This window comes from Macaca fascicularis, chromosome 19, assembly GCF_037993035.2.
Source record: "Macaca fascicularis isolate 582-1 chromosome 19, T2T-MFA8v1.1".
NCBI lineage: Eukaryota > Metazoa > Chordata > Mammalia > Primates > Cercopithecidae > Macaca > Macaca fascicularis.
This window is the reverse complement of record NC_088393.1, coordinates 12,741,618-12,760,903: the sequence shown is the minus strand read 5'-3', so window position 1 is coordinate 12,760,903 and position 19,286 is coordinate 12,741,618. Positions and strand designations below refer to the sequence as shown.

The following is a 19,286-nucleotide window of genomic DNA, read 5'->3' as shown; positions in this document are numbered from 1 at the left end:
CCAGTGTTGCTGCATTCAGAGTGTAATATTTACGTGTTGAGAAAGTCTATGAAGTTAGGACTTTTGTCTCCTGGATCTGAGATTGATGAATTAGAGAGTTCATTTGGGTCAGAACCTTAAACTGAATCTGGGACTGAACTACTGTAGGTGTTAGGCCTTAATGGTGAGAGTCTGACCCCCCAAGCTTGTTAAGGTGTTTGACTTTCTGTGTATGGGTTTTACAGTTCTGAATTGTGGGGAAGCAGGCTGCTAAGCTGATAAGAATATCTGTGTTTCTTTCCTTTGGATTCCTTTATCTGTTTATTGTGGTGCTCCAACTGTAGTTTCCCTTAGCATTTTGTAATTTTATATGTGTGAGTGTGTAAGATATTCGTTTCTTTCGTTTCTTCAGCTTTGAAAATGAAAGTTGATAAATATGATGTAAGGCAAGATAATTCTGGAACCAAACAGAATTGTGTTCCTTTTGTGCAAAAGAATCTCAAGATGCAAGATGAGTGCATTAAAGTTCTCGGGTACATTTTTCATTTTTAAGTCAGTTTTGTATGTGCATATCCCTAGAGGATGTGACATTTAAAAGGCTCTACTCTTCCTAAGAAAAATGAATTATTTTAATTGGTAAGATGGAATTCAAGTGAGTTCCTATTTTAATGATACAAGGGAAACTACTCAAAGCTTATGTAATGTTTGAGACTTTTTTACATTTAGAGAGTTAGGTTTAAATCTATCATGCATTAAATAGGCTACTCATTCCTGAAAGCACTGCCCTCTGGGATACAGTAGAAATACAAAACAGGATGCAATTTGTCATTTAGTTAGAGATTTTTTTCTTAGTTTATACTTTCATACCTATTATTATTTAAAAGATGAAATCTTAGAATGGTTTCCTATGTTTAAAAAAAGTTAAAATTCAATAAATTTTAGAAACAAGTTAATTAAAAATAATGCCTAATAGTAAAGTATGGTTTATATAATTTTTTCAATCATTTAAAATACAAAGGTTTAAAAAAAATCTACAAGAAAGTGTGGGTTGAGAAAACTTACTGCCAGAATATCCTGGTTTACCCTAGTGCTCTTGCTCCAGCCACCCCCAGATAACCAGTTTTGATCATTACTTGTGCATCTGTTAGTGTTTATATAAAAACAAGCAATTGCAAATGCATATTTTTTTCTATTCACTATTGGTGAACGCATTGTCTTTTTTGTTGTTGTTGTTGTTAGAGACAGAGGACAGGGTCTTGCTCTGTCACCCACGCGGAGTGCAGTAATGCAATCATAGCTCCCTGTAACCTTGAACTCCTAGGCTCAAGCGATTCTCCCATCTCAGCCTCCTGAGTAGCTACGACTACAGTCGCATACCAGCACACCCAGCTACTTTATTTTTTATATAGAGATGGGGTCTGGCTATGTTGCTCAGGCTGGTCTTGAACTCCTGGGCTCAAGCGATCCTCCACTTTGGCCTCCCAAAGCATTGGGATCCCAAGTGTGAGCCACCAGAGCCACCATGCCTGGCCCTGTTCACCATTGTTCTTGTAATTAGTGGTTGGACTCCACATTTTTAATGTTTCACAATTGACCATTTCATCCTCTTCCCTTAATGCCCCACTTCTGGACAAGCTGAGAAGGCCTGGGCATCCTTCCTGTGTCAAGGCAGGAGATTCAAACCACGTAACCAGCTGCCCATGCAGAGGAACTTGTGCCCAGCCCCACTTCCAACCACAGTAAACACCTGGGCAAGTTCCCTTCCTTGCTCTTTTAAGCCATTTCCCACCTGCTTGAGAGGCCTGCCCTGTTCTCCCTGGAAACCTCAGTCATGGGAGTAATAATAAGCCTTTTCATACCCTCAGTGTATGTGAGACCCACTCTCATCAGTGCCATCATTGCAGCCTCGCCTCTCTAGGTGACTAGCAGTTGGTGCTGTGAACAAGATGTCTAGACATTGACCACCATCGTGGGTCTATCTTCTCTTGTTCTGAATTGCTAACCTGCTCTATGGCCCATCTAGAGTTTGAGCTGCCGCTTACTGGGAGCACATGCTTTGTGCTGTGCTGCTCTGTGTTTCTTCCATTGTTGAGCCCTGCCAAGTCTGGTTCTAGATTCAGCTGACCTTAGGTGACAGTTTGATAATTCCTTGGAATTTGGGAGCTGGAGTATGGGAGTAGGGCCGTCCTTAAAGTGGTCCTGGGTTTACATCCTGTGTGTGTTTTTTTTTTTTTTTCTTTTTTGATGGGCGTGTGGGGCTGGTGGTGAGAAAGCCAGCTGACTCTTTATTGCTTTGGGGCTAGGGGGCTCAGGAGTTCTTGGTGGGGCGGGTCCGCTTCCTCTTCGCCATCACAGGCTGCGCTGGCCCTGCGGATGGCTGCCATGCGCAGGTCGGCCATGCGCAGGTCGGGGCGGTGCTTGTTCATGCAGATCATGTGTCTGATGCTGCTGAGCGTGGCGCGAGCTTTCTTGTTGATGGTGGTCCGCATGTAGGAGGTGGCAGGCTTCGGCTGGCCGGATCTCCGTTTCTTGACCACCACCACACCTTTGTCCTCGGCTGCCGGCTCCACGCCCACAGTCTTGTCGTGAATCAGCGCGTTGTAGCGGAAGGAGTTGGGGCCTTCAAGTTACTGGGCTCGGTGCTGTAGGGCGGCTTGTTCCTCTTGATCAGGAAACTGGAGCAGTTCCGCACGATCATCATTGCAGATGCGCGGACATGGTGGCGGCTCCTATCGTAGTGGCGGCCTGAGACGGAAAGAGCCCTGCCTGTGTATTTATAGTGAAGTTGTGACTCATGCCTGGGTTGCCCCAAATGTAAAGAGTGCGAGTGGAGGGGGGACTATATACACTGCGTCAGAGGTTGGTCATTATGTGGCTGCCCCGGAGGAGCAGTCCTTCAAAAAGAAGACAGGGAGGGAAGGTAGAGAACAGCAGCCATCAGATAATGGGCTGAGTCCACACTCTTTAACAGCAGAAGGTTCCCCAAGACCCTGAAGTGCTATTGCTGCTGCTTCATGCGCCTCTACCATGGCAGAGATCTTGACCTTTCGGTTTAGTGGGGATAACACCCATGGCATAGCTGTGGCGTAGCAAAGAAGTTAGTTCAAACCTGACTTAAACCCGGGGTTCTTAAACCTTCTAGAGCAACCATTGCCGTAGGGGAGGCCCTTCACCCTGATGACACCGATGACACCCTGATGACACCGGCTCACTGGTGGGGAAAAAAAAGTATTAGTACCAGTTTAGAGAGGACACACCCTCCCCCAAAGTATATCCAGTAACCAAAAACCAAAACAGGGAAGGGAAGGAACAAAAGGAAAAAACACTGATGAAACAGAAGTCCACAGTTTGACCCAATTGGAAATGTATTAAAGGGATTTGCATAACAAAAATCATAAAAGGGCACTCCTTGGGATTTTGTCCTCTATAATGTAGGTTCTGAATTTTAACATCTGTATGAGCTGATAAACCTTCATGGGATTAGTACTAGGGCTCATGTTATAGTTGTATCTGGGTATCCCATCAAATGTAATGAAGGTGTCCCGATACTCATAGAGGAGTTACTGAACATAAAATAAATAGAGCAGAAATCCCTGTGCCTCTCCTTAGCCATCGTAACTATTGTGTTGGCTAAATCATTCTTGGTTGTATTATAAAACAAATTGTCTTAAAATATCACATAGGGCCAGGTGCGGTGACTCACGCCCGTAATCCCAGCACTTTGGGAGGCCAAGGTGGGTGGATTGCTTGAGCCCAGGAGTTCAAGACCAGCCTGGGCAACATGGTGGAACCCCGTATTTGTAAAAATACAAAAATTAGCTGCGTGTAGTGGCGCACACCTGTAGTCCTGGCTTTGGGAGGCTGAGGTGGGAGGGTAGCTTGAGCCTGGGAGGTTGAGGCTGCAGTGAGCTGTGACTGTGCCACTGCACTCCAGCCTGGGTGACAAGGTGAGACAACAGCCCTTAAAAATCCCACAGTGACGAAGGAAGCTCTGAACCAGTGAGTTATTTATTTATTTATTTATTTATTGAGACAGAGTGTTGCTCTGTCACCCAGGCTGGAGTGCAGTGGCAGGATCTCCGCTCACTGCAACCTCCGCCTCCCAAGTTTAAGCAATTTTCCTGCCTCAGCCTCCTGAGTAGTTGGGATTACAGGCACTCGCCACCACACCCAGCTAATTCTTGTGTTTTTTGTAGAGACGGGGTTTTGCCATGTTGGCCAGGCTGGTCTCAAACTCCTGGCCTCAAGTGATTCACCTGTCTCGGCCTCCCAGGGTGCTAGAATTACAGGAATGAGCCACTGCACCTAGCCATAAATTTAAATTAAGTCTTTGGCAGTTATAAATTAGATTGACAAAATGGGACCCCATGGAACTTACTCCCCAATTAAATTAGTTAATATGACTCAATGTAAATTGAACTGGGCCTGGAAGGATTGACAGCCATTATACAAAACCATTAATACAAAATGGTTATATGGTTGTAGTGAAGGGGCAACTATCCCCAGCGTTGCCTTTTTTTTTCTTTCTCTTTTTTTTTTTTGACAAGATCTCACTCTGTTGCCTAGGCTGGAATCCAGTGATGCAATCACAGCTCACTGCAGCTCCAACACCTGGACTCAAGCATCCTCCTGCATCAGCCTCCTGAGAAGCTGGGACCATAGGTGTGCCCCCATGCTCACCTAATTTTTTTTTTTTTGGAGAGATGAGATCTCACAATGTTGCCCAGGCTGGTCTTGAACTCCTGGGCTCAAGCAGTCCTCCTACCTCAGCCTCCCAAAGTGCTGGGATTATGGACATGAGCCACTGCATTTGGCCGGGTATTTCTCCAGTTAATAGCCTAATTTGGCCTGGCCTGGTTTTTTTTTCTTTTCTTTTTTTTTTTTTTTTTTGAGATAGAGTCTTGCTCTGTTGCCCAGGCTGGAGTGCAGTGGCGCAGTCTTGGCTCACTGCAACCTCCACCAGCCAGGTTCAAGTGATTCTTCTGCCTTGGCCTCCCGAGTAGCTGGGATGACAGGCATGCACCACAACACCCAGCTAAATTTTTTTTTTTTTTTTTTGAGACAGTTTTGCTGCTGTTGCCGGGGCTGGAGTGCAGTGGCGTGATCTCGGCTCACTGCAACCTCCACCTTCCAGTTTCAAATGATTCTCCTGCCTCAGCCTCCCATGTAGCTGGGATTACAGGCACCCGCCACCACGCCTGGTTAAGTTTTGTATTTTTAGTAGAGTCAGAGTTTCACCATGTTCGCCAGGCTGCTCTTGACCTCCTGACCTTGTGATCCACCTGCCTTGGCCTCCCAAAGTGCTGGGATTACAGGCATGAGCCCCCACGCCCAGCCAATTTTTGTATTTTTTTAAGTAAAGACAGGGTTTCACCGTGTGGGTCAGGCTGGTCTTGAACTTCTGACTCAGGTGGATCCACCCTCCTCAGCCTCCCAAAGCGTTGGGATTATAGGTGTGAGCCACCACACCCAGCCTAATTTGGCTTGTTCTTAAATCTGGGTGCCTCAAAGTGGATTACTGCAATTTACTGCTGTGATCCCAACCTATTGAGCCCCTACACCCAATATCCAACATTATGGAAATTACTGACTCCGTCCAATGAACAAGTGGTAGATATTCTGGTGTCACAGATTTGTATAGGTTCTATTCAGCCTCTATTTCAAGAGACTCTTAGCTGCAGTTTACCTTCACCTTTGAAGGGATTTGGTCCACCTTTATCTGGTTTCTTTTCATGGAACCTCAGTAGCCTTGCTATTGCAGTCTTTGCCAGCAAGATCTAAATTTTATGTACCTTTCTCCAGGAGCACAGGCATGGCATTACATTAAAGTCATTGCTGGCCAGGCGCAGTGGCTCATGCCTGTGGGAGGCTGAGGTGGGAAGATCACTCAAGGTCAGGAATTGGAGACCAGCCTGGCCAACATGGCAAAAACCTGTCTCTACTTTAAAAAATGCAAAAATTAGCCCGGTGTGGTGGTGAGCGCCTGTAATCCCAGCTACTTGGGAGGCTGAGGCACAAGAATCACTTGAACCTGGGAGGCAGAAGTTGTAGTAAGCCAAGATTGTGCCACTGCACTCCAGCCTGGATGACAGAGCAAGACCCCGTCTCAAGAAAAAAAAAAAAAAAGTAATTGGTTTCTGGGGACAGTCATTTGACATTCATTCAGGACATACAAATATTGAAAGAAAAGAGCTTACAAAAAGTGGAAGGGCCATTGCCCCATCTAGAATGTAAGACACACTGACACCTTGGCTAAATTCCAGAAAATTAAGTGATAAACAGAGGACTCGCATCCTCCCTGACATAGTGAAGAAATAGCGTGTTTTTTTGTTTTGTTTTGTTTTGTTATAGACAGGGTCTCTCTGTCACCCAGGCTGGAGTGTAGTGGTGTGATCTCGGTTCACTGCAATCTCCACCTCCCAGGCTCAAGCGATTCCCATGCCTCAGCCTCCCCAGTAGCTGGGATTACAGGCATGCACCACCACGCCTGGCTAATTTTTTTGTAGTTTTAGCAGAGGCGAGGTTTTACCATGTTGGCCAGGCTAAGAAATAGCTATTGACTTTTTCGCCATCACAATATCTTTTAGAGTCTTTTGTTCTTTGTTCTGGAGGCAACATAATTCTTGTGCTCAAATTTTAATTAAATCCAATTAATGCTGTGACTTGCAGGTTAGCCCACCTCGAATGGGTATTTCTACCACAGAGGCTTCTAGACTGTTCAAACTGCCGTGCAATTAATGCCCTCAGACTCCTTTACTATGAAGGCCTTTTTTTTTTTTTTTTTGAGATGGAGTTTCGCTCTTGTTGCCCAGGCTGGAGTGCAATGGCACGATCTCGGCTCACTGCAGCCTCCGCCTCCCAGGTTCAAGCAATTCTCCTGCCTCAGCCTCCTGAGTAGCTGGGATTACAGGTATGCACCACCACACCTGGCTAATTTTGTATTTTTAGTAGAGACAGGGTTTCTCCAGGTTGAGGCTGGTCTCGAACTCCTGACCTCAGGTGATCTGCCCACCTTGGTCTCCCAAAGTGCTGGAATTACAGGCGTGAGCCACCGCGCCCGGCCAGACTATGTAGGCTTTAGCAACCCCTTCTTGTGGCCCCTGTAGGTAGCCAGATGGTCATAAGTTGTCCACAGGCTTCTGATGCAAGCCCACACTATGTGCCAGTACCATGTTGAATAGAAATGCTGCATGAGGGGACTCCCTTGCCTTGTTCTTCATCTTACTGGGAAAGCATTTTGTTTTTCACTATTAAGTATGATGTTAGCTGTAAGTTTCTTGTAGATGTTCTTTCTTAAGAAATAGTAGTTTCTCTCTATTCCTAGTTTGCTATCATAAATGGAAGTCATACTTTGCCAGATGCTTTCTGATTTTCATTATCCTCCCTTTCATTTGTGATATTAGTAATTTCTATCCTCTTTGTTTTCTTCAGTTAGCTTGACTAGATTTTTATCAATTTTATTCATCTTTTCAAAGAGCGGGCTTTGGTTTTGATTTTTTTTTTTTTTATTTCTTGCCGTTTCACTATTTGAAAAAATTTCTTTTCTTTTGCTTACTATGGTTTTAATTTGCTTTTTCTAATTTCCTAAAGCACATGCTTAGATAATTGATTATATATTTTTCTTCCTTTCTAATGTATCTGTTCAGTAGCATATTTGTCCTCTATGTACTCCTTTTTTTGCTGTGTCCCACAAAGGGGTGTGTGGGTGTGTGTGTAGGGGTGTGTGTGTTTTTGAGATGGAATCTGACTCTGTCACCCAGGCTGGAGTTCAGTGGCACGATCTTGGTTCACTGCGACCTCTGCCTCCCAGGTTCAAGCAATTCTCATGCCTCAGCCTGCCAAGTAGCTGGGATTACAGGCATGCACCACCATGCCTGGCTTATTTTTTTTTTTTTTTTTTGAGACGGAGTCTCGCTCTGTCGCCCAGGCTGGAGTGCAGTGGCGCGATCTCGGCTCACTGCAAGCTCCGCCTCCCGGGTTCACGCCATTCTCCCGCCTCAGCCTCCCGAGTAGCTGGGACTACAGGCGCCCACAACCGCGCCCGGCTAATTTTTTGTATTTTTAGTAGAGACGGGGTTTCACCGTGGTCTCGATCTCCTGACCTTGTGATCCGCCCGCCTTGGCCTCCCAAAGCGCTGGGATTACAGGCGTGAGCCACCGCACCCGGCGTGCCTGGCTTATTTTTTTGTATTTTTAGTAGAGACGGAGTTTTGCCGTGTTGCCCAGGCTGGTCTCGAACTCCTGACCTCAAGTGATCCACCCACCTCAGCCTCCCAAAGTGCTGGGATTCTAGGCATGAGCCACCACGCCCAGCCCCTACAAAGTTTAATAGGCTGTATTTTCATTCGTTTATTTTTTATTTTTTATTATTATTATTTTTTTTGAGATGGAGTCTCTCTCTGTCGCCCAGGCTGGAGTGCAGGCTGGAGCACAGTGGTGCGATCACGGCTCACTGTAACCTCCACTTCCTTGGTTCAAGCAATTCCTCTGCCTCAGCCTCCCAACTAGCTGAGATTACAGGTGCACACCACCATTCCTGTCTGATTTTTTTGTATTTTCAGTACAGACAGGGTTTCACCATGTTGGCCAGACTGGTCTTGAACTCCGCCCACCTTGGCCTGCCAAAGTGCTGGGATTGCAGGCGTGAGCCACTGTACTCGGCCTGTCCTTCCTGGGTTTTTTTTGCCTACTGGATCTCTTAATTACTGGTAGGAGGGTGTTGAAATCTCAACCATAGTCATGGATTCATGTATTTCTCCTTGTAGTCGTATCACATTTTGCCTTGTGCATTTTGCAATTTTTTTGTTATGCACATACATGCTAAATATTACACATAGATTCTCTGTGTCCTCTTAGAGAATCAACCCCTTGGGCGGGTGCAGTGACTCACGCCTGTAATCCCAGCACTTTGGCAGGCCAAGGCGGGTGGATCACCTGAGGTCAGGAGTTTGAGACCAGCCTGGCCAACATGACAAAACCCTGTCTCTACTAAAAATACAAACATTAGCCAGGTATGGTGGTGCGTGCCTGTAATCCCAGCTACTCAGGAGGCTGAGGCAGGAGAATCACTTGAACTTGAGAGGCAGAGGTTGCAGTAAGCTGAGACCATACCTCTGCACTCCAGCCTGGTCAACAACATGATTCCGTCTTAAAAAAAAAAAAAAAAAAATGCCGAGTGCAGTAGCTTACACCTGTAATCCCAGCACTTTGGGAGGCCGAGGCGGGCACATCACCTGAGGTCAGGAGTTCGAGACCAGCTGACCAATGTAAAGTGAAACCCTGTCTCTACTAAAAAATAAAAAATTAGCTGGGTGTGGTGGCATACACCCATAGTCCCAGCTACTTGGGAAGCTGAGGCAGGAGAATCGCTTCAACCCAGGAGGCAGAGGTTGCAGTGAGCCAAGATCGTGCCACCACATTCCAGCCTGGGAGACAGAGTGAGTCAGTGTCTCTCAAAAAAAAAAAAAAAAAAAAAAAAAAAAAAAGTTTCTTGTAAATAACATACTTTTTAATTTTCTTTGTGACTTCTGTGTTTGACTATTTACCTTACCTGATTTCATTTATTTCCCTCTCTTAACATATTGATTATGCTTTTTTTTTTTTTTAAACTATTGTAATGGTTGCCCTTGAGTTTTCAGTATACAACTATCCTAAGCCCTCTTTCTGGCAATCTTAGGCCACTTCACTGGTTGCCCAAGTAACTCATAATAGAGTATTCCCAATTCTTCCCTCCCTTATAACAATGCTGTTACTCATTTTACTTATCCATAAACTGTACTTACATGTTGTAGCTATTGTTACTTTGAACAACCTGTTATCTGTCACATTAATTGAGAATGAGAAAATGATTATATTTTATTCCACTTATGCCTTCTCTATTGCAGTACCTTTCTTTGTCATTTACCTTCTTTCTGGTGAATTTAACATTTCTTGCAAAGCGGGTGTACTCGTGACAGATTCCCTCGATTTTTGTCTCAGAAAGTACTATGGACTCACTTGAAGGATAATTTTGCTTGATACAGATGTTTTTCTTTCAGAACTTTAAATATTTCACTCTACTTTCTCCTTGTATGGTTTCTGAGAAGTTCAATTTAACTCTTATCCCTGTTCTCTAGAGTGACTGGGGAATCACTTCCTTATTAAAATGGAGAAAGGGCATTTTTATGTTCTTTTGGAAGAAACCTCTGCTGAGAACATTTTATACATTTTATAATCATGCGTAAATTCATCATTTCATTGTGGACTTTAACGCACTTTATTGTAAATTGCAAGTCTTTTTTTCTTTTTCTTTTTTTTTTTTGAGACGGAGTTTCATTCTTACTGCCCAGGCTGGAGTGCAGTGGTGCCATCTAGGCTCACTGCAACCTCTGCCTCCCAGGTTCAAGCAATTCTGCCTCAGCCTCCCAAGTAGCTGGGATTACAGGCATGTGCCACCACGCCCGGCTAATTTTGTATTATTAGTAGAGACAGGGTTTCTCCATGTTGGTCAGGCTGGTCTCAAACTCCCGACCTCAGGTGATCTGCCCACCTGGGCCGCCCAAAGTGCTTGGATTACAGGCTTGAGCCACCGTGCCCAGACTGTAAATTGCAAATCTTAACCTGTTCCTCAGGGTCAGCAAGGCCCAAGGTTAACTGTAATGGTTCTGCTGGAAAGAGCTCTTTTGGCACTTTGCCATCTCAGGATGGCATGCCTGAGCTTTAACTTCCCAGTAACTTAATAACTCCATGAAATGGGACAATAAGTCTCTGATAAATATTAACACAAGTGAAAATAAACACTTCTCTCGGGTGCAGTGAAGTGGTGTGATCTCAGCTCACTGCAACCTCTGCCTCCCAAGCTCAAGCGATTCTCATGCCTCAGCCTCCTAAGTAGCTGGGATTAGAGATGTGCACCACTACACCCAGCTAATTTTTTTTTTTTTTTTTTTGAGACAGAGCCTTGCTCTGTCACCCAGGCTGGAGTGCAATGGCACCATGTCGGCTCACTGCACCCTCCACCTCCCAGGTTCAAGCAATTCTCCTGCCTCAGGCTCCTGAGTAGCTGGGATTATAGGCATGCACCACCACACCCAGCTAATTTTGTATTTTTAGTAGAGACGGGGTTTCACCATTTTAGCCAGGCTGGTCTTGAACTCCCAACCTCAGGTGGTCCACCTGCCTCAGCCTCCCAAAGTGTTGGGATTACAGGTGTGAGCCACCGAGACGGGGTTTCACCATGTTGCCCAGGCTGGTCTCAAACTCCTGAGCTCAGTCTGCCTGCCTCGGCCTCCCAAAGTGCTAGGATTACAGGTGTGAGCCATTGTGCCCAGCCAACTTCTCCAAAAGAAATATTTTGATTGAACTGGCTGGATCTGACTACCTTGAATATCCTGGAGGACCTCAGGACAATATGGTCAGGTAAATATTGTTGCAAGTTTGATTTCCACGTGTTTCTTGTTCTCATGTTTAGTGATGGGAATAGTAGAAAAAGCTTCTAGTTCTTCAGTGTGCTTTTATTCATTCACACATTATCCAGAGTTGACCCTGTGTCTCATGGAATGTTGAGTGATGTGATGTATAAGAAGAAGATGAGGCCGGGCGCGGTGGCTCACGCCTGTAATCCCAGCACTTTGGGAGGCCGAGGCGGGCGGATCACAAGGTCAGGAGATCGAGACCATCCTGGCTAACACGGTGAAACCCCGTCTCTACTAAACATACAAAAAAAAATTAGCCGGGCGCGATGGCGGGCGCCTGTAGTCCCAGCTACTCAGGAGGCTGAGGCAGGAGAATGGCGGGATCCCGGGAGGCGGAGCTTGCAGTGAGCCGAGATCGCGCCATTGCACTCCAGCCTGGGGGACAGAGCGAGACTCCGTCTAAAAAAAAAAAAAAAAAAAGAAGAAGATGAGTTTTTCTCACAAAGAATCGATGGTCTTAAAATGGAATTTTTTTGTACAGCAGTTCTCTCACTTCTCCAAAGTGCTCTGGATCCTGCCATTGGAAAGCAGTATGATTGTGATCACAGTGAAAGTGTAGAAATAATTTTCATGTGTTCATAAATTACTGAGGGAGTGTGGCCAAAGAGCGTTCGGACAACAAATTCATAGAATAAATCCCTGGAGATCACAGAATCATCGTGAACATCTTATGACTTGAGTACAGTTGCCCAGTGCTGTCAGTCTCACCCATTTTCCTTTACACACATTTGGAATGTTTTAGGACTCAGTGACCTTTGAAGATGTGGCTGTGAACTTCACACAGGAGGAGTGGGCTTTGCTGGATCCTTCACAGAAAAAACTCTACAGAGATGTGATGTGGGAAACCTTCAGGAATCTGGCCTCTATAGGTAAAAAGGAAATCATTCTATCATGTTCTTGAATGAATTAGAGAATACATTTTTCTTGGATATCAATGCTATTCCAAGATGTGGAATGTGAAAGGGCAAAATTCTTTTGTAAATCAGGCATGGTCACAGATGGACCTAGAATCTAATACTTTTTCTGTAATTTCTAATAACTTATGATAATTTTCTGGGTCTACATTTCAGGAACAAAACAAAAAGAATGGAACACTGAAGAGCAGTACAAAAACCAGGGGAGAAATCTCAGGTGAGTCACACTCAGAAAAGAAAGCAGCAGTATTCTAGGAGAAAATCTTAGTATGTCATTAAATTTGATAATTAAGGAAACATAAGCCAAGCCTCAAATGTATCTGTTCTTAGAAAATATTAACCCAGCTGGCGCAGTGGCTGACGCCTGTAATCCCAGCACTTTGGGAGGCTGAGGCGGCCAGATCACCTGAGGTCGGGAGTTCAAGACCAGCCTGACCAACATGGAGAAACCCCATCTCTACTAAAAATACAAAATTAGCCGGGCATGGTGGCACATGCCTGTAATCCCAGCTACTCGGGAGGCTGAGGCAGGAGAATCACTTTAACCCGGGAGGCAGAGGCTGCTGCAGTAAGCCAAGGTCACACCATTGCATTCCAGCTTGGGCAACAAGAGTGAAGCTTCATCTCAAAAAAAAAAAAAACGAAAGAAAATATTAACCCAAAGTGCTTTCTTAAATATGACATAGATGTTCAGTGTTTGAAAAATAGTTCACTTAGAAACAGTATTAAGAAACCCATATATGGTCCGGGCGCGGTGGCTCACGCCTATAATCCCAGCACTTTGGAAGGCCGAGGTGGGTGGATCATGAGGTCAGGAGTTCAAGACCAGCCTGGGCAACCTAGTAAAACTCCATCTTTACTAAAAATACAAAAAGTAGCTAGGCGCAATGGCAGGTGCCTGTAATCCCTGCTACTCAGGAGGCTGAGGCAGAAGAATGACTTGAACCCGGGTGGCAGAGGTTGCAGTGAGCCAAGATCGCACCACTGCACTCCAGCCTGGGCAACAGAGTGAGATTTGTCTCAAAAAAAAAAAAAAAAAGAAACCCATATATGAATATCACTGTTTTCATAACAGCTATGTTTGAGCTCGCTTGCAGAGTCACAGCATTCAATACATTCACCTCACAAGCAATTTAGACAGGACAAAAAAGTCTATACTTTCCCTGAAAGTGGAAAAAATAGTTATTCTAGTATCAGTTAATAAAGAGAACATCTTTAATAAATGGACTATTAATGTGCTGCTCATTTTTTACAGAAATCATATGGTAGAGAGACTCTGTGAAAGTGAAGAAGGTAGTCATGGTGAAGAAGGTTTCAGCCAGATTCCAAATCTCAGTCTGAACAAGAAAACAACTTCTGGAGGAAAGCTTTGGGAAAGCAGTGTATGTGGAAAAGTCTTGAGCCATCATTCATCCCTTAACACACACAACAGATCTTACACCAGACACAAACTGTATAAGTGTCGGGAATATGGAGAGAAGCCGTATAAATGTAAGAAATGTGGGAAACCCTTCAGTTATCTGCAGTCTTTTAAAAAGCATAAGAGAACACACAGTGCAAGGATAGTCTACACATGTAAGGCCTGTGGGAAAGCCTTCAGTTGTCAGCGTTCTTTCCAAATACATGGAAGGACTCACACTGGAGATAAACCCTATCAATGTAAAGAATGTGGAAAAGCATTCCGATATCACCAGTCCGCTCAAAGACATGAAAAGGCTCATACTGGAGAGAAACCCTACAAATGTAAGGAATGTGGGAAACCCTTCATTTACCGCCATTCTGCTCGAGCACATGAAAGGAATCACACTGTACAGAAACGCTATGAATGTAAACAATGTGGAAAAACCTACATATCTTCTGTAGGTTTTCAAGCACATGAAAGAACTCACACTGGAGAAAAACCCTATGAATGTAAAAAATGTGGAAAAGTGTTCGTGTATCACAACTCTGCTCAAAGACATGAAAAGACCCACACTGGAGAGAAACCCTACAAATGTAAGGAATGTGGGAAAGCCTTCAGTTATCACTGTACTGCTCAAAAGCACGAAAGGAATCACACTGCACAGAAACACTATGAATGTAAACTGTGTGGGAAAACTTACTTGTCTCCTTTAGGTTTTCAAGCACATGAAAGTACTCACACTGGAGATAAACCCTTTGAATGTAAAAAATGTGGAAAAACATTTAGATACTACTACTCAGCTCAGAGACATGAAAGGACTCATACTGGAGAGAAACCCTACAAATGTAGGGAATGTGGGAAAGCCTTTTATTGTTGTAGTTCTGCCCGAAGACATGAAAGGATGCACACTGCAAAGAAACAGTATGAATGTCAAAAATGTGGGAAAACATACATTACTCTTGCAGGTTTCCAGATCCATGAAAGAACCCACACCGGAGAGAAACCTTACGAATGTAAACAGTGTGGGAAAGCCTTCAGTAGTTCCAGTTATATTCATATACATGAAAGAATTCATACTGGAGAGAAACCCTATGAATGTAAAGAATGTGGAAAACCCTTCAGTTTTCTTACAGGCTTTCGAGTACACATGAGAATGCACACTGGAGAGAAACCTTATAAATGTAAGGATTGTGGCAACGCCTTCATTTGGCGTGCATCCTTACAATACCATGTGAAGAAAGTGCACACTGAATAGAAACTATAAATGTAAAATATCAAAAGTTTTGCAATTTTAATGATTTTCAAAGTTGATATGAAAGTTCATACTGGAGAGTAGTTGCATGAATGTAAGTAATACAGGAAAGCCTGATATAACTTAATTCAGCTGTAATGCTCCAGAAAATTCATGCCATGAAAAAATTTTATAAATGTATTTATCAGTGCCACGTCCCTTTTTGATTCTAGTTTTTAATATATTTTTATTTTAAAATATTTTTATATATGTGTATATATTTGTAGAGACAGGCAACATTATCTTGCCCAGGCTGATCGCCAACTCCCCTGACCTCAATAATCCTCCCACCTCAGCCCCACAAAGTGCTGGGATTATAGGCATGAGCCACCACACTGGGCCAGATTTTTGGTTTTTTTGTTTGTTTGTTTGTTTTTGAGATGGGTCTTGCCATGTTGCCCAGGCTGGCCTTGGACTTCTAGGCTCATGGGATCCTCCCACCTCAGCTTCCTGAGCAGCTGGGACTACAGGTGTGTGCTGCCTTGCCTGGCTTAGTGCCACATTCTTAAAGTGGATCTCTGGACTGTGGGTTCCCACTTATTTTCATAAATGAACATTGAGGTGAGATTATTCTGTAAATACTCTTTAAGAAATAGTGCAGAGGTATAATTGGTAGTGTTTTTTCCTTAAGTCAGTTAATAACATTTTTTCTCTTAATAGTTCTGTAAGTAAGGAAGAGGCCATTGAAAAATGACAGTTTGGTACTGGGAGTTTCCTACTGGCATCCTATGGCAGGTACTGGCTTTCCCTTATCCATTATGTATATATTCCACCTTCCTCAGGAGAAAATCTTTCTTCTTTTTTATTAGGAGAGCCTTATTTTATTTCCCTTGCTAATGAATAGTGGGCCAAGGTTATACAATATAGTCTTATGTAAATTATTTCCACATTTTACTCTTTCTGGCCAAGATATGGATGGTAGACTTTGAATTAAGAAGTGACATCTGTGATAGGACAACACAATCTAGGTTGGACGTGTCCCTCTTAGATTGTGTTATGTCATTATGGGTAACGTGAACTAAGTTTTCTAGAATCTATTCCCTTTTGGATTTTATGTTGGAATTCAGCAGTAGTCTAACTGACATGAAAGTTGGAAGGCAGAACTGAAGAAGGCATTAGTCAGGTTTTGGACCCATCTACATGGAGACAGACAGGAAAATCCAAACTGCAAATGGATCTTTGATGTGAAGATTGTGGAGACATCTGTGGAACCCGACCCCTCTGAGAAAACAGAAGTAGACGGTGGTGTTTTAAAGAAACTCTTGATTGTCAGGACAAAGTATCAGGAAAACAGGCAGGAGGCCAGTGTCCATGCAGTCCCCTTGCAGCCTTCTTAAGTTCTGCCTCTCAGCTTTCATGTCGTTAGGCTATTGGTGAATTCTAACATGGAAACAAAAAGAGAAAAGATTCTAGAAAATTTAGTTAACATTACCCATATCAACATAATCCACCAGGCAACTAATTAAAACTGTCATGGTTGAGGGTATTTTCTGTTGTTCTGACTACCCTCATCTCTAGATTATATTCAAATAAGATATAATTTGCATAGTAAATGCCTTATTCTGTTAATACTGGTAATAGGCCGGGCGCGGTGGCTCACGCCTGTAATCCCAGCACTTTGGGAGGCCGAGGCGGGCGGATCACAAGGTCAGGAGATCGAGACCACGGTGAAACCCTGTCTCTACTAAAAATACAAAAAATTAGCCGGGCGCGGTGGCGGGCGCCTGTAGTCCCAGCTACTCAGGAGGCTGAGGCAGGAGAATGGCGTAAACCCAGGAGGCGGAGCTTGCAGTGAGCCGAGATCGCGCCACTGCACTCCAGCCTGGGCGACAGAGCGAGACTCCGTCTCAAAAAACAAACAAACAAACAAAAAATACTGGTAATAACTGTGTTCCTGGTGTCCCCGTGACAGCTACAATGATACAGTCACACAGAACAACATGGGGGCTTGTTCCTCTGTTGCATTGTGCAGTAACTGCTCTGACGCAGTCTCTGTGAGAACAAATGTCTTAGGTCAGGCAGATTGCAAGAATTTCCAATTACAGCTGAATGTGATCATGTGCACTCTCTCAGTTATGTTTGTACGTGATAAAAACAATGCATATTTATCAAACAACTTATGCAGGTATTTCTTAGAAATATTTTATTAACTCTTTTAAAACAACTTGTATACTAACAAATACTGTATTAATATTTTCCATTACCTGAGACTATATATTAAAATATCCCATTGCAATTACGCATTTTCAGGTCAACTTTGTAATTTTGTCAGGTTATTCATTATACATTCTAAATAATGAGTCAGTATTACCATTTGCATATAAGTTCAAGTACTTTTCTTTAAAAAATGTAAAAGAAAATGTAAAGGAAAAATTTTTTTAGTTCCTTACATGGTCACAAGTTTTCTCATGAAACTAATTTCTCATTTATAATACCACAAGAACAAAGCATGCTTTTTGTCTGTGCCATCTTGCCAAAGACCACTAGAATCACACCTGTAGTCAAAGAGTGGTGTGTAACGAGTTGTAATAAGGATGAACACAAAGCATAAATGACTGAGGGTTATCAATGAGAGGGTGCTTAAGAGGACTTCTTAGAGGATTTGTGTTTCTTTTAGGTGATTTCATTGCTATTCAACAAAGTGAGGTGTTTGTATTGGATGCTGTGAGATGAACTCAATTGCGTCCTCGGAAATTCTAATAGATCTTATCTAGGAGGCAGAAAGAATAGAGTGGTGCTAAAGCTAATTCATAAGAAGCACAGTCATATTAGAAGAGGAGATTTCTGGTCATTTTTAGGGTTTGGAGTCTGTTTTCTTTCTAACTATATCAGTGACATAGTTACAGAATTTCATGTTGATCCATTATGGTCACCTGGTAGCTTTGTCTGATGGAGGTTTGTGACAGTTTTCAACAGGGTAAGACTTCGCCTTGAGCTGAGTTGGGGAGCAGCTGTCATTGGGAACAGCTTTTGCTTTTCTCATTATCTAAACACTGAAGTATTTCCTGCGGTATGACGGACACTGTTATCTATAAAGTACCTCAGTTAAATTATTGACCAAAATTAAGTCTGTTGAGGCAGAAATAATTTGATAAAGGCTAATCAAAGCCAAATGTGAGGATCAGCCTGGGAAGACACCAACAAAGCTGGGTATGTTTCAAAGTCGTAACACTCTTGTAAGTTTAGGAGGCCAGGTGCCGTGGCTCATGCCTATAATTCCAGGTACTTGGGAGGACTGCTTGAGGCCAGGAATTTGGGACCAACCTGGGCAACATAGGGAGACTTCATGTCTAAAAACATAAAAAATAAATTATTAGCTGGGCATAGTGGTGCCCAGTTGTAGTTCCAGTACTCAGAAGTGTGAGTCAGGAAGATCAAGGAGTTCAACACCAACCTGGGCAACATAATCAGACCCCTCCCGTCTCAAAACACTAAAAAATTAAGAAAAATAGACTGGTTTCTGCAAGGGGTAAAAACAATAAGAAAAAATAAAAAACCTTGAGTGGACATTTTTTCCAACGAAGACATACAAATGGTCTGAAAGCATATGAAAAGGGATTTAATATCACTAATCATTACAGAAATTCAAATCAAAACCACAATTACATGTTACCTCATACATGCAAGGATGGGTACTATCGAAAGATTAGTGTTAGGGTATAGAGAAAAAGGAAGCTTTGTGTACTGTTGGTGGAAATGTACATTTGTACAGCCATTGTGAAAAACAATGTGGAGGTTCCTCAAAAAAAAAAAAAAAAAAAAAAAACCATGTGATCCAACAGTCTCACCCCTGGATATATGCATATATGCCCAAAGGCAGTGATCAGTATTTCAAAGAGATTATCTGCCACTCACATGTTCATTACAGCATTATTCACAATAGTCAAAATATGGAAACAAACTTAGCAGCCATCAATGAATGAATAAAGAAAATGTGATGTATATTTAAACAACAGAATCTTACTCAGCCATAAAAAGGAAATCCTGACATTTGTCACAACATGAATAAACGGGGTGGACACTATAAGGCAGACATAGGCAAATACTTCATGAACCCACTTAATTGTGGAATCTTAAACTCAGAGGTAGAGGGAGGAACGGTGGTTACTAGAGTCCAGAAGGTAGGGAAAATGGAGAAATGTTGGTCAAAGGTTAAAAACCAAGCTGTAAGGTGAACAAGTTCTGAAGATTTAATGTACAGCATGGGTGGTCATCAATGTGTTAATCTGACTGGTAACCATTACAGA

The 19,286-nt window shown here is 43.2% G+C and overlaps 2 protein-coding genes and 1 pseudogene across 4 annotated transcripts in view; 2 read left to right on the top strand and 1 right to left on the bottom strand.

Annotated features, from left to right (window-relative positions):
- The window catches only part of LOC102128527 (uncharacterized), an 83,007-nt gene extending 67,770 nt beyond the window's left edge, over positions 1-15,237 (top strand). For 2 of the 3 annotated variants that reach the window (XM_074026017.1, XM_074026016.1), the window contains 3 exons: positions 12,175-12,301; positions 12,503-12,563; positions 13,602-15,237. In XM_074026017.1, coding sequence (XP_073882118.1) covers positions 12,175-12,301; positions 12,503-12,563; positions 13,602-15,003 — 1,590 coding nt within the window. In that variant the 3' untranslated portion in view covers positions 15,004-15,237. The remainder of the gene's footprint in view (positions 1-12,174; positions 12,302-12,502; positions 12,564-13,601) is intronic. The other variant, XR_012428431.1, reaches the window with a different exon arrangement.
- The window catches only part of LOC102128900 (uncharacterized), a 200,982-nt gene that overhangs the window by 67,751 nt on the left and 113,945 nt on the right, over positions 1-19,286 (top strand). The gene's annotated exons all lie outside the window — the stretch shown is intronic.
- On the bottom strand, positions 2,201-2,697 carry LOC102127222 (large ribosomal subunit protein eL28 pseudogene; annotated as a pseudogene).